The following is a 15,433-nucleotide window of genomic DNA, read 5'->3' on the forward strand; positions in this document are numbered from 1 at the left end:
CCCCCGGGGGGCTCATAAAACAGCATGAAAAGCAGAACCTGACTGCAGGGGGGTGGAAAGGACACAAGAAAGAAAATGGATCTGGTGTCCCTGATGCAGTTCGTAGCAAGGATGAAACTTAGTTTAGTCCAAAGCTAAAACCAGGATCCTGACCGAGACGGGCCCAGACGATCTGCTGTGGCCAGCTGGGAGAGCAACGCCATCTTTGAGTGCTCCCTGGGCAAGAAGTGACTCAGCATCGGGTGCCCGAAGGCCACATCTGACTTTGAGGGACAAGGAGGGAAGCTCTGTGCGCTGACCGGCTCCTCCCTGATGGAGTCCAGCCTCCTCCGGTGCTTTCGGACCACACATCCAGACCTTGCTTCCATCTTTGAACCACGTAATCTGAAACACGTCTTTCGTTTTAGGGACAAGGGGTGCTGAAAGCAAGACATCTAAGTCGAAGCAAGCTGAGCAATGCCACGGACTTTCCCCCAGAATCTGCCAACAGTCTGAAGATCCACTCGGAGCAACTCTGTGGGATGACTCCACGTGAAGGCAACAATGCCCAAAAGGGCTCCATTCAAACAGCTTCCCGGAGTCATCTGGAATCCAGAAAGAGTATCGCAAACAGCCCACCTCCGGTTCCGGCCTTCCTCTCCATTTGAGCGAGCCCATTTTAAGGAGGAACAGGAGATCCAGAGGCAGGGCAGAGCGATGCTTAGGGAAGCCACTCTCCTTGCGATGCCCAAAGGGAAGAGAGAGGCAGCTGGAGCCTCAATGAGCTCATCATTGGATAGATCCGACCTAACCTCACACTCGGAACACGTGCCAAGCCTGAAATCCAGTGCATACGGCAGGGAAGGGCTCAAGTGCCCAAAAGATGCCACAGCCACCCACAAGCATCCTAAGTCACCAGGCACAGCTCAACATAACACATCTGGGTGTGTGTGGGAAAGCAATTCAATCAGCCAGATGTTTCTGTTTTGGTGCAACAAGCAGACTATCCTGCCTGAGCGTGCAGCTTTTCAAGACAACAACCCCAAATGCAAAGCTTTGTGTTCATCGCAGCCTGTCGCAAGCTAGGATGCCACAAAGAGGCCGGTTCCTGGACTTCCTTCTGAATCCTGCTGCTTCTCTTTCCCAAGGCTCTTGGGCCTCTCCCATCATTTCAACAGGGCTGAAAGGAGGAAGATGAAATGCTCCGAAGGGAAAAGTGTGTGGACAGGCAGTTGGGAGCAAACTTTGGGCTGCGGGGAGGATCAGAAGCCCAGAAAGGTTTCCAATCCCAGAATACGGCTGGTGAGGAAGAGACCAGGCCCGGCTTCAGGATTCGTAGCACCTGGCACCAGTTGTGAGAGCCCCACAGGACGTGAGGCAGCTGTGCAGAACGTGGGCTTTTTTACAGACGTTACTTACTTACAGATTAAGAGTTGGAAGGGACCTTGTAGGTCATCTAGTCCAACCCCCTGCCCAAGCAGGAGACCCTACATCATTTCTGATAGATGAGAGTCCAATCTCTTCTTGAAAGCTTCCAATGATGAAGCTCCCACAACTTCCGAAGGCAACTTCTGTTCCATCAGTGGATTGTTGTCACTGTCAGAAAGTTTCTCCTTATTTCCAGGTTGAATCTCTCCCTGTTCAGTTTCCATCCATTATTCCTTGTCTGGCCTTCAGGCGCTTTAGAAAATAGCTTGACCCCTTCCTCCCTGTGGCAGCCGCTCAAATATTGGAAGACCGCTCTCATGTCTCTCCTGGTCCTTCTCTTCCCTAGACTAGCCAAGCCCAGTTCCTGTAACCGTTCTTCATATGTTTTAGTCTCCAGTCCCCTAATCATCCTGGTTGCTCTTCTCTGCACTTTTTCTAGAGACTCAACATCTTTTTTATAATGTGGTGAACAAAACTGGATGCAGTACTCTAGGTGTGGTCTTACTAAGGCTTTACAGAGTGGTATTAGTACCTCACTTGATCTCGATTGTATCCCTCTGTTAATACAACTTAGGATTGCATTGGCTTTTTTGGCTGCTGCTGCACACTGCTGGCTCATATTTCGCTGGTTGTCCACTAAGACTCCAAGATCCCTCTCACAGTTACCGCTATTAAGCCTGGTTTCACCTAGTCTATCTGGGTCCTTTTGGTTTTTCTTGCCTAAGTGTAGGACTTTTCTCTACATTGAATTTTATTTTGTTAGACAGGGCCCATTGTCAAGATCCATCTGGATCCTGAGCCTATCATCTAGGCCTGTGATGGTGAACCTATGCCATGCGTGCTGGAAGTGGCATGCAGAGCCATCTCTCTGGGCACACCAGCCGTCGCACATTGGTCTTCTGGGCCTTAGTACACGCTGGTCAACTGGTCTTCATGTGCACAGGAGCACTGGAAACTGGAAGAGCAGCTCGCTGGAGTGCATGCACACGCATGCATGTTAGAAACCAGAAGACCAGGTGACCAGCATGCACGTGCGTGCCAGGAAGCTAAGCCAGTTTCCGGTGCTTCCATGCACGTGCATCGGGGAGCTGCTCTTCCGGTTTCCGGTGCACATGTGCACATGCGCTCCCGTTTTGGCAGGTTAGCCACCACTGATCTAGGGTGTTGGCTATTCCTACCAGCTTAGTATCAGCCGCAAATTTGGCAAATTCCCCTTCTATTCCCTCATCTAAGTCGTTAATGAAGATATTGAAGAGTACTGGGCCTAACAAGGAACCTTGTGGCACCCCACTGCTTACTTCCCTCCATGGAGACTTAGACCCATTAAGGACTACTCGTCGAGTACGGTTTGCCAGCAGGTTGCGAGTCCATCTAGTGGTGGTGCTATCTATCCCACTTCTTTCTAGCTTACCAAGAAGTGGGTTGTGGTCGAATGCCTTGGTGAAGTCTAAGTGTATTATGCCCACCCTATTTCGCTGGTCTGCTAATCACTGAAGAATGAAATAAGATTGGTTTGGCATGATCTGTTTTTAACAAACCCGTGCTGACTGCTAGTTATTACTTTACTTGTTTCTAGATGTTGGCAGATCTGTTTTTTTTATTCTCTTTTCCAGTATCTTTCCAGGTATTGATGTTAGGCTGATTGGTCTGTAGTTTCCTGAGTCTGCTTTTTTCCCCCTTTTATGAAGATGGGAACCACATCAGCTCTTTTCTGGTAGTTCCCCAGTGCAGCCTTCAGCCTTCTCACAAAGGGTCAAGCTGACTTCTCTTGCTCTGCACACTGGGAACGTACTGCTTCTGTCACATGGGGGCAGCTGCACAGGGGCTCCATTCAAATTTCTGCCAATGGGGAATCCTGGCTGGGGTGTCCCCTCAAGCAGTAAAGCATGGAAGTAGTGGGATCAACTCGTTGGAACACAGGATGTGCAGCTCCGTACAATGCACAGCTGGGATTCGGGAGGTGCACACGTCGGCCCTTCTGCAGCCACCTGCAACCTCCGTTTACCCATCAAGCCCAAGGGCAGGTATGTGGCGAGGCCTCCGCGGGGGTGGGGAGGCGTTGCAGGCACCTCCAAATCAGCCTTAAGACAGCCATTCCTTGGAGGAGGATCAGGCCTCACGGGCTGTGATAATATTTGCAGCTTTCTTCTGTAATCCAAGCCAAGATTAATCCTGATGCAACAATGGTCTGTTGCCACATCTTGAACCGCTGATTTCACCTGTCTCTTCTGCTGCAGAATCATGCTCCCTAAATTGTCCAGGGAGCCGAGTAAACGGTTTCCCAGGAAAGCAATTCAAGGGATGCCCGAGGCCTTCCTTGGACATGGGGAAAAGCACACAGGTGAAGGTGAACCTCCGTTCCTTCCCTCCTAAAGACGATAACAGCCCTGCTTTGCTTTAAAATTACACTCAGGAATTTGGGGCAGCCCTGGAAGAATAATTGTCTCACTGGTTTTTTTTCTTTCTTTCTCTGAGTTGAGGCTTCTTTGCTGATTACAATTCATCCAGGATGCATTTCTCTCCTGTCTGTGGTGCGTCTGTTTCCAGAGGGCCCTGGCCCCCTCTGTAGAAGACCACTCCCCTGGGGCAGGCGGCCAGAGAGTGGCCCTTTGCCTTTGGGGGGCTGTTTCTCATTGCAGGGAGAGGCTGGAAGGAAGGACTGGATCCCTCCTGTCTCTCTGACCTCACTCTTTCTTCCAGCCCAACCCATCCCATCCCATCTGCCCTGAAATCACGGCCACACACAGCTGTTCCCGACTGGGAAACAAATATCGGTTGTCCTGCCTTGCTGGAAAGTAACAAATCAGAAGCAAGTCCCGGCAAGAGATTTAAGGGCATCAAAATCTTAGATGAAAATACCAGGTTAAAAATAAGGCTTCCGCTAAGGCATGAATGATCTGCAATGGGGAGTAAACACAATGTACTTACATTGAGTAAGTGCAAATGTAAATGAGAAACAAGACAACTCTGGTTATCCCTAAACTTTGGACCTTATAAACTGTATTTCAATCTTCTTTCAATTTCTGTTTATTCCAAAGGCATTGGGAAGTCCAAATTTCTTTCAGGGTTTTCAACATTTTTTTTAAGATGGGCTGTGTTCTTTAGGTGTCCTTTTTAAACAATAAAAATAAAAGATTCGTTATCGTTTCTGATTTCAGAGATTGTGGAGCTGATCCGCATTTTATTCCTTAACAGATTCTGAGCGAAAGAACAGAAGTAGGATCCGCAAAATGGAAGATTTTAAGAGGGAGAGTTTGCCTTCTGGACCTCCATCAAATTCTGTGAAGGAGGCCGTGGGGCTGCCCCATGGAGTGACTTCCACAAAGTGCTTCCTCTTCAGCGATGAATGTTTCCTGAGATGAGGGCAGCTCTGCGTTCTGGTGGCTCATCCAGAGCTAGAGTTCCACACCCAAGCCAAAGCCAGCTCCTAGGCAACAGTCTCAGAGCTTGTTTTTCCAAAGGTTCCCATGAGAGCAAGGAGCAGATAACAGAATAACAGAGTTAGAAGGGACTTTGGAGGTCTTCTAGTCCAACCCCTTGCTCAGGCAGGAAGCCCTGACTATACCATTTCAGACAAGTGGCTGTCCAATCTCTCCTTGAAAACTTCCAGCGTTGGAGCATTCGCAGTTTCTGGAGGCAAGTTGTTCTACTGATTGGTTTGTTTAGATGTGGGCATCCTGCATTTGCTCCCTTTCCACACAGCAGCTTTTCATCGAAAGTCTGATTTCGAGGGACGATTTTGAGCATGCGGAAGTCTCTCCACCACCACCACAGGGTTCCTTAAACCCTGGGAGACGTTCCCAAGCGTTCCCTTCCCTTAAGCAAAGGAGACCCAGAACCAGCAAGAGGCTTCCTGCCAGGAAGAAGGCCAAACCTCCCAGCACCAGCAAGGTTAACAGCAGTTGGCCATAACAAGAGCGGAGGAAGGCAAAGATCTCCAAATGGAGGGGAAGAGCATCCGTCCAAAAGGAACTAACTGAACAGGGGATTGGATGAGACCAATGGGAAGTCCCTTCCAGCCCGAGGAGATCTCCTGGTTCCTCTGCAACATGCAAGGAGCAAACGGGGTCCTCGCCATCCCTCTCCAATCCGTTCTCTTCTGCCAGGTTCCTTCCCAGCACCTGGGCTCCCTTCCTAAGGCTGCTGCCATCCAATCCTCCTGCGGCCCTCTTGGTAACTTCCCCCCATTTGGACTCCTTCCACCTCCCAGGAGAAGCAGAAAAGGAAGGCCCTTCCAAAGCTCTTAGCAGGATCTAGAGAAGGGGCTGCAGGTTTCGGGCTACAGGACCCCCGGAGGGTCAGTCGGCTCCCCGAAAGCCGCCTCCTTCAGACAACATGCAGGCCAAACAGCCAGGGAGACTTCCAAGGCTACAACAAGCACCACTCCAGTCCTTGGGTTGAGGCAAGGACGCAGGGGAAAGCTTGCCCCTTCTCGCCCCTAAGCCTCGAGCCCACCCGCTCCATCTGTCACCGGGGCTGGACTCGGATGTCCAGCTGGGCCGGCCGTGAAGCCAGCGGCCTCTTGGAAGAAAGAAAGCGCCCCCGAGAAGCCCTGGCCGAAGGGGTTGGGAAAGAAAATGGCTGATGGGGGAAGCCTGGCTTGAGAGGAGAGAAAAGAAGGCAACTGGCATGCCGCTTTCCCAGGACGGGCCCACTCGTGACCACCCTGGCGGCCTTGGCAGCCGCACCACTGCCCTGCCCGCTGCTGCTGCAGCAGGCAACAACAGGGGTGGGGGGAGGAGGAAGAGCAGCAGCAGCAGCAGGAGAGCACCAACTCCTACGCACGAAGAAGGACGACGGGCAAACACGGAATGCAACTGGGCGCCTCAGAGTCAAGCATCCCCCCCTCCCTCCCTCCCACCGCCTCCATTCCTGTTTCCTCCCCCCGCAGCCAACCCCTCCCCCCAGCCCCAGCTGTGCCAGGCAGAAGGAGCAGGAGCAGCAGCTGCCCCGCTTTTAAGACTGTACCTTCCGTGTGGTGGCAGCCTGTTTCATGGTTGCAGAAGGGAAGGAAGGAAGGAAGCAGACAGAGAAGAGGAGAAGGGAGAAGAGAAGCAGACAGAAGATTAAACCATTCAGTCAGCCACGGCAACACAGCCCCTCCCGGAGAGCCTGCTGCAAAGGGCTGCAGCTTCCGGAGCCTCCTGGATCCCAGACTTGAGTCCTGGGGCTGGACAGCAGCCGGGGAGCATCTGAGCAGCAGCCAGAGCCACGGGCGGGGGGGGTGGGGGGTGGGGGCGGGTGGGCAGGCGGCACATCCCCTCCACCGGCAGCCTCCAACCACCGCCCCGGTTGCTGATTACATCACCACGCCAAAGCCCTCCCCCTCCCTTCCCCGGGCTTTCAGGCAGCTTCTGGGTCCAGAGATGCGGCGGCATCAGGGGTGGCTGCACCAGACATGGGCCAGGTGCCTTTCCCCAGAGAGAGGGAGGATGGGGAGGAGGGGGAGAAAAGGGGGGCAGATGTGCACCTGGAGTTTGGATGCCTCCCCCTTTCCCCCCTCCTCCATCCGGCTTGGCCTTTTTGCTTCCCAAGGCTCCCTCCAGAGCTTCAAAGGAGCCCGCTGGAGCCTGCTTCCTTGCAGGGTCGGTGCCCAAAGGCCCCGAAGGGTTGCTTCCATTCACCTTCAGTCTAAGGCTGCCTCTCTATTGGGGAGTTCTGGCCTGGTCGTCCCCCTCCCCCCAGGCCTTCTGGGAAGGAGAAGGACCACCAAGGCTTGCAACGATGCCCCTCAGGAGTCTTTCTTTCTACCTGGAGTATAGTGGCTAACTCTTGGTAGAAGGTAGTGGCAGAGAGGGGGACCTGCCGGGTTTTATCCCCGAGGCCCCCTCCCTCCCTGCTGCAGCCCCCCCCCCGCCCCTCCAGTGTGCAGCTGGCCCTGCATTCAGGCTCGGGGCTCTAGGAGTCCATGAAATGGAGGGGGGGGAGCAAGGTGGCTCTTAAGCAGACCGGGAGGCCTGGGTCTGGATGAACTGGGGGGAGTCTCCCAGACTGGGGGGTCTCTGAAGGAGACAGAGTGCACGATTGGGCCAGGAGAAACTGGATCTGATCAGCATTTTTCCCACAAGCCCCTTCCCCAAATTCTCCTTGGCGCTTTCAGGCGTATCTTCCAAGCCCCAAGGGATGACCAATTGGCCATTGGGCTGAAAATAAAAAGGGGATTTTGCTGCACGAATAAAAATGCTCACAGTAGGGTACAAGTAGCCCTTGGCTTACTGACCAGAACTGAGCCCAAAACTTACGTTGCTGAGCAAGACATTCGTTAAGTGAGCTTTGCCCCGTTTTACGACCTTTCTTGCCACTGTTCCTAAGTAAATCACTACCATTCTTAAGTTAGTAACCTGGTTTGTTTAAGGGAATCTGACTTCCCCCCATTGACTTGGCTAGTCAGAAGGTCGCAAAAGGGGACCACGTGACCCACAGGACGCTGCAAAGGTCATAAATACGAGCCGGTTGCCAAGTGCCTGAATTTTGATCACGCGACCACAGGGGACGCTGCAACGGTCCCAAGTGTGAAAACCGGTCCCAGGTCACTTTTTTCTTTTTCACTTTGTTTTGTCACTTTGAAGGGTCACTAAATGAAGTGTTGTAAGTCCAGGGCCGCCTCTGTGTATTCCCATTCAGGAGCCAGAATGAAAGCTCCTGTTGCTTGCTCTGACTTGCAGCAGGCCCACCACCGGCTTCTCCGAGAGGAAACGTGGCCTCCCACGTGGCCGGGGTGGTGAGTAGCCGAAGGCGCCAAAGAGCAGCCGGGCGCAACTTCGGCTGCACGGGGCTGCCTGCCTTTTTTAATTTTATTAGCAACGCTTCCTAATTTTTTAAGGGCTAATGTCCTCCGCCGCATCTTTCTAGAGAGGGAAAGAAAATCCAGGGGGGTTGGAATTGGGGCCTGCCTTGTGAGCCATCAAATGAAAACCCTTCTTCTTTTGGAAAAGGGCCAAGGGAGGCACGGGGCAGCCGGAGCAGCTGCCACTACCAAGGCTGAGCCGGCAAGCAGAGCCGGGGGACGCCAGGCCCCGAGGAGGCTGCTCCCCAGAGAGGCCGCTGCCTAGGAACAAGGCCCATTATATGCAGCCACCAAGAGGGAGGGAGGGGTGTGTGTGTGTTTGAGACACGATTCCAGGCTGGAGGAGGGAGGCTGGGGGAGGAGACATCCGAAAGGCAACCATTGTCTGCTCCAAAGCACTTTATCCTGGGGGAGCCCCCACTTCCCTCCCCTCAGCAAAAGGGCTCTGGTCTGCCAAGAAGGGCAGCGACAGGCCTCTTTCCCTGCACAGGCGGAGCCCAGGGTCCTGCTGGAACCCCACAGGTGCTCGAGGGAGGCCCCTTCCTTCGATCACGACACCCCCAAAGGTTCCTCCTTTGAAACCAACCTTCCTGCATCCTCTCGGGATGGCCACTTGCAGGATCGAATGGAAAAAAAACCAAGGGTTTTTGGGTTTTTTTGGTAATTAAACGGCATCCCACCCCAGGCTGCCCTTCAAACATCCACCCCACCCCCGACTTCCGTAAGGCACAGGCAAGCAGGCAAGGACCCCCGCCCTCAGCCCCACCACCAGAGAAACACGACCCTGGCCGGGAACTCGCCTGCCCTCCTCCGGCCTTGCAATACCCCTGGAGCCTCCGCACCTGAGCCTCTCCCAGACCGGAAGACAGATGGCAGGGCCAGAGCGGGCAGGGAGGGGCCCTTCCCCCCACAGCCACCTGTCACCCACAAGGACAGCCAGAGGTTCCAACTAATCCAATCAACAGCTTGCCTGGACCCAGAGAGACGGGCTACAAGAGCCCCCCTCCCAGCCCCCTGGACTCGGCTCGGTTTAGATAAGACGGAGGGGGTGGTGGGGCTGCCCTGAGGCGGAGGACAAAGACCGGAGCTGCTTCCCAGCCTCAGCTTTCCCTCCCGGGGTTTGCTGGGGCCACCCCGGTGCTCTCAAGGGCACCCAAGCCACCTGCAGCCAGGCAAGCCGAGACTTGTTGCCAGAAGCCAAACAGGGGAGACGTCACAGCGTGCTGGCAGGTGTGGTGGTGGGGTCTGCCAGACACTCCTCGAGACGGGCAGCGACAGAACCGGGGCCAGATTCGGACCTCATGCAAAGCCACACAGACACGGAGGGAAGGCGGATTCTGCAAGCAGCGGGCGCAAGCAAGCGAGGCATGCAAGCCCGGGCCTCAGGCACATGCAGCGGCGGGAAGGAAGCAGAGCTGGAAGGAGGAGGAGGAGGAGGTTCTCCCCCACCCACCCACGACCCCCGCTGAGTTCGGGGCTCCTGTGTCCGGCCGTGGAGGATGGAGCCCCCTCCCCCCGGAAACAGGTAGGACCTCTCTTCGGGCAGGCTGGAAGCCAAAGGAGGAAGGGGACAGGGGATTCGGCCGCCTGGTTCTGTTGCTTGTACCTTAGAAACGAGGCTGGGACTTTCCGTCCATGGGGTTCGGGGGGGGGGGGCTGAGCAGCCTGGCCTCTCCCCCTCTAGCCTGACCTCAGCCTCTGCTTCTCCTTCACTATCCAGGGCAGGGACCCCCCCCACCCTCCCCCCAAAGGGCTCCTTTCCTTGCTGGGCAGCGTGAACAGCGCTCCAGACCCCTTTGCCTAATTCTCCTCCAATGGCACCTTCACAGCCCTCTCTCCCCATAGCCCCGCAGTAAAAAGCCCGTCCTCCCTACTGCTTTGGGGCAGAGCAGTGGACGGAGACTCTAGGCTGGGGTGGGGGGTGTTGTCTCCAAACCTGGCAAATTTTAAGGTGGGTGGACTTGAAATCCCAGGCCGCCATGGGTTCTGGGAGTCGGAGTCCACAAGCCTTAAAACCGCCAAGGGTAGAGACCCCTGCTCTAGAAGACCGTTAAAGGGGCGAGCGGGGGAGCAGGGGGAGACGGTCTCGATCCCCACAGCCGTTCCCCGCAGCTGGCTCTGACCCTGGGAGACAGCCCAGCTCCTATCCCCAGGGCGGCCCCCAACTGCTGCAGGGATTAGCAGGGCAAAGGGGGCGCTGCCATGATGCTCTTTTCCCCTCCCCTCACGGCCGGCTCAGGCGGAGCGACGTGGGGTGGGGGTGTGGTGGGGGGAGGGCATCTGGTTTTACAGCTTCCTAAGAAATCCTAAGCTGGCTGGAGAATGAGCAGCCTCCTTCCGGCCACCGCCAGTCAAGAGATGGACAAGGATGTGCCCAGGTGTCCCGGGGAGCCCTCAGCTGGTCAGGGACCCCCGTCAGACCCTTCGGCTGCCCTGACGGGAACATCCATGCAAGGGGCGGGGGGCGCATGCGTGTATGCAGCCGCTGAGGCCACGGCAGCCCCCCCGGTGTGGCCCTGGGCACAACCGTTTCATGCGCACGAGAAAAAAGAGGCACCACCTTTTTAGGTTTCACTCCGCGCTGCATAGAAAGAGGACAAAAGGACAGGTTAGATCGGAGGTGGGGGGCTCGCACACCAGGGGCTCCGAACGGAAAGGTGTTTTTCCAGGTGTTCCTGCTTTGAGGGTGTTTCGTGGAAAGCTGAAAGAAAAGCCCCCGTGTCCTGGATCACCCATAACGCCCCCCCCTCCCCCAGATCAAGGGCAGAATCAAAGCCCAGCAGGGAAAAGGCCCCCTTAGTGGCCGGAGTTCACGGACCCTTTCCCGGATCCTCATTCTCTCCCTGGCCAGGGAGAGCTTCGTTCTTGGGCTGCAGTTTGCAGGGCAAGGAAAGCGCCCAATTCGTCCCTGGACAGGAGACTCAAAAATGCTCCCCTCCCCGTTAAGCGAGGCCAGAAGGGCTCATCGGAGGCAGCCCATGGGACGGGCTGGAGGCCCCCCAAAACCACCTACAACCACCCCGTACAACCTAAAGCCCAGCAGAGCAACGTCCCCCCAGGCAAAAGAGGAAAGAGTGTTGTGTGTTTGTGGATTCCTTTGCAACACAGCACAGTGCTCCTTCCCTTTTCCAAAACTCCCTGTTCCAGTTTTTGCTCCAAAACAAAGAAACACCAAAAGTGCCAAAGATGACGGCAAACAGCAGAACTCTTGATCGCTTTGGGGGTATTATTTCGGCCTTTTTTTTCATTTGTATGGATGAATCGCGCTCTGGCTACGCAACGTTCACACGAGCAAACACCATGCAAAGAGGAGACAGTCCCGCTGCTCCATTTGCCTCTTTTATTCACGTTCTGTGACTGCAGAACGACCGACACGGCCGCAAGCGCTTCCCAAAGAAAATTCTTCCCAGGGAGGAAGGAATGAGAGGCAGAGCTGCCTGTGGACAGTTAAGGCTCAAGAGACCCCCTGGCCCGGATTCCTTTTCTGGAGCAAGCCCAGTGCCGCAGCGCATGGGCCGGCCTGAGCAGGGGTGGGATTCAGATTTTTTAACAACTGGTTCTGTGGGCGTGGCTTAGGTGGTGGGCGTGGCTTGGTGGTCATGTGACTGGCTGGGTGTGGCCAACTCAACATCACTCACATCGAGGCACGCATCTCCTCGCCTGGCCTCTCGTGACTGTGGGGATGTTGCAACAGTCGTAAGTGTGAAAAATGGTCATAAGTCACTTTTTTCAGTGCCATTGTAACTTTGAATGGTCACTCCACACAAGCAAAGTACCAGCAAAGGAGGGGGGGGAAATTCCAGAGACATTCCAGAGACAGGAAGTCTAGTCCTTCCAAAAATGTAATAAGCCTGCAGTACTGGAGAAGCAGTTTCTGTAAGCAACACCAGAATGTTTCCTTCCTGCCTTCCTTACAGGATTAGACCAGTAATTTCTTCTAACAACTGGTTCTGCAAACTGCTTAGAATGTTAACACCCAGTTCTAGCGAATAGGTGCGAACTGGTAGAATCCCACCCCTGGGCCTGAGGAATGGCAGGAGGGCAACTCTCTCTCATTCTCTCTCACTCCCCCCCAGGCCTGTCATGATGGGACCAGAGCCGGTCCCCAACCCCAGGCCCAGTCCGGCCCCAGGGGGACACAAGCAATGCGCTTAACTGACAGCAGCCACATCCCTTCTGGGAACCCTGTGTTTCCAAGCTTCCCCCCCCAACCGCCAGTGCAGCTGTCTGCCGCTTCAGATTGGGAGTCCCCAATTCAGGCTGTGATTTGCTGCTCAGGGCAGGGGAAAGAAACCGCTGGCCTAATGGGGGAGGCGCCAAAGGCCCAGAGGGAGCTCCTGTGATGGATGGGGGTGGGGAGGGAGAGGGGCCATCCAGGATGAAGGGACGCTCAGATCTGGGCAGGCAACAAACTGGCCCCGAACCACGAACAGCACAAGAGCCAGGACAACGTGAGGGGTCAGAGGGATCCCAGCATGCAGGAGCCTCGGTGGCGCAGTGGTTAGAGTGCAGCACTGCAGGCTACTTCTGCTGACTGCCGGCTGCCTGCAATTTGGCAGACCGAATCCCACCAGGCTCCAAGTTGGCTCAGACTTCCATCCTTCTGAGGTGGGTAAAATGAGGAGCCAGATTGTTGGGGGGCAACATGCTGACTCCGTAAACTGCTTAGAGGGGGCTGTGATGCGGTATGTAAGTCTAAGGGTTATTGCTATTGCTATCTCAGCCACCATCGCACATGTTTGCAGGGCGGAAGCAGGTCCCTTCTCTTCTGCAACACTTATCAGGGCCCCGTGACTTCAGAGGGGGACAAGTGGGAGCGGGGTGGGGGGGGGCAAGAGCTTCGGGGCTGAGGCCATGGGGCAGCAGCTTAAGGAAGGGCACAAGCCTGGCCAGAGCAGAGAGAACCAAGAGGAGGAGAGGCCCCCCCGAGGAGAGGCTGCAGAAGTCGGAGGGTGGGGGGGGAGAAGTCCAGCTCCGAAGAAGGCCGAGAGGAGCAGCTGCCTCCCTGCAGCCCTTAACAGGGAGAAGCAGCCTGGCTTGAGGACAGACTGGACGGAAGGAGGGAGGACCAAATGGCCATTCGATGGACAGAAGGAGCAAAGAAAACAGCTGAGCCGGACCTCGAGGCGGAGGAGGCCCGTTGCCTATTTCATCCCACGGACAGTTTACAAGGATGGATAAAGCCATAAAAATATAAAAGCAGAAGAAAAAGTCTAAACCCTCCCAAAGTCAGAATTGTTTTACATCCCCCTGGAATCACAAAAGCAGGGAAGAGCCTGGGGCCCGAACGAAGCCACCTGGCCCGCTGGGAAGGCTTCATTCGGGGGGACCCGGAGGGAGAAGCCCCTTTAGGCCTCTTGGATCGGCACAAGAAGACGAGTGAGGGGCTGCAACCCAGGAGGGCTTCACTTCGATGGGGCCACCTGAGCTCATGGGAAGAGATCTTCCGGACGCTCAGTCCTTTTCCTCCAGGGCCGATGGAGATGTCCCTCGCCAGCTGAGCACAGGGTGGTGTGTTTTAGGTGGTGACGAAAAGGGTCAGGGTTGAAGAGGTCTTGTGTAAAGCAAGCAAACCCCTCCCATCCACCTCCAAATAATACGCAGTGGGCCCCGTTGCAAAGCATCTCGTGGGAAAGGGGTCTGGCCACATTTCTCTTTTGCAATGAACACCAGGCCGGTACAGGCGACATCGAACGATGATACGGCAGAAATAAACTACTTACCAGTTTGCTGGATTTGGGGCCTTCTGAAGAATCTGGAGGAGAAAAATGAAAACAACAATGTTTTTGAAAGTGGTTTTATTGGGGGGAGGTGGTATTTCCTCGTAAAAAGGCTAGACGCCACCCAAGCCTGCACTTTATGAGCTCCTGGAGAATCCTCTGAACTCGTTTGGGAAGAAGAAGAAGAAGAAGAAGAAGGAGGAAGAGGAGGAGGAGGAGGAGGAGGAGGAGGAGGAGGAGGAGGAGGAGGAGGAGGAGGAGGAGGAGGAGGAGGAGGAGGAGGAGGAGGAGGAGGAGAGAAGAGGAGGAGGAAGAAGAAGAAGAGGAAGAGGAAGAGGAAGGAGAAGGAGAAGGAGAAGGAGGAGAAGGAGAAGAAGGAGAAGAAGAAGAAGAAGAAGAAGAAGAAGAAGAAGAAGAAGAAGAAGAAGAAGAAGAAGAAGAAGAAGAAGAAGAAGAAGAAGAAGAAGAAGAAGAAGAAGAGCAGCAGCTTTGAAGTAGGACCGTCCGGCCCTGAGCCCTGAATGCCATCTCTAGGTGTGGCCCTCGGGGTGTGGCCCTGGCAGGGAATCGCAGAAGGTTTGCACCAAAAATGTGTGCCAATTTATGTCTTAAGAGTCCTGGAGTGCTTTTTGTTCCATCGCTGTCCTATTAGTAACAAACTCAAGACTTCTTTATTTATCCTTTCTTCCATTTGTTGTGATTATTCGTTTCCCCATCCTCCAGAGTTAGGGTTCGGCTGTGTCCATCGTGCTCACTCCTTCCTCCCATTTTTCTCTCTCTCTACCATATTCCCCCTACCGCCCCCTGCCCCCGTGAGGTAGCTTGGCTAAGAGAAAGGGATTCCCCTGGGCCTCCTTTGTGGCTGTTCATCCCCTCCCCTCCTACCCTACCCACCCTGGAGAGGGAGGGCACTCAAAGCCCCCCCAGGGAGCTCCTGGACCTGAGGGGAACCCTGCAAACGGGTCTCCCAGCCCCAGTCTAGACCTTCCACCCCACAGCCCCACGCATCCACTCCCACCCGGTTCTGCATCACCAGCTGCAAGGCAGCAACCAGTCAACCTGCAGGGCGGAGAGGCCGATATTCACAGGGCAGCTACCCTAAACCTTGTCCCCGTCTTCAGCTGGACCTGGCCTGGACTGAACGTCCTGCTGGGAGCAACGCAGGCCAAACCGCAAAGGGAATCAAAGGGCCCAGCAAGGAAGAGAAAAAGCGAAGCTGATCCCCCAAATCTGCTCCCTGCACTCCAGGCTCCGAGTGGGGGGGGGGATGTGGGCAGGAGGTTCTTTCTCTTGACCTTTTGGGGCACCCACGGTGATCCACCCAAGCCCTGGGATCAAGCTCTCCTTCTCTGGCCCTCTGCAGCCCACCCACCACTAATGGCAGCTGGGGAAGCCATGGCCGAAAGAGGGGATGCCAGCAGGCCACGAAAAAGCCTGCAGGGGCCTGTATATCGCCTGTGGCGGTTTCCAAGGGAACCCTCCGTCACAAAGCGATTATCAGGGAAGCCGAACCTCCTCC

The 15,433-nt window shown here is 55.1% G+C and overlaps 1 protein-coding gene across 1 annotated transcript in view; it reads right to left on the reverse strand.

Annotated features, from left to right (window-relative positions):
* The window catches only part of DCTN1 (dynactin subunit 1), a 43,528-nt gene that overhangs the window by 18,338 nt on the left and 9,757 nt on the right, over positions 1–15,433 (reverse strand). Inside the window, 1 exon segment of the mRNA XM_087965698.1 lies at positions 13,918–13,949. Coding sequence (XP_087821824.1) covers positions 13,918–13,949 — 32 coding nt within the window.

The sequence above is a fragment of the Notechis scutatus genome, chromosome 4 (assembly GCF_049901735.1).
Source record: "Notechis scutatus isolate UNSWTSFEM ecotype Mainland chromosome 4, rNotScu1.2, whole genome shotgun sequence".
NCBI lineage: Eukaryota > Metazoa > Chordata > Lepidosauria > Squamata > Elapidae > Notechis > Notechis scutatus.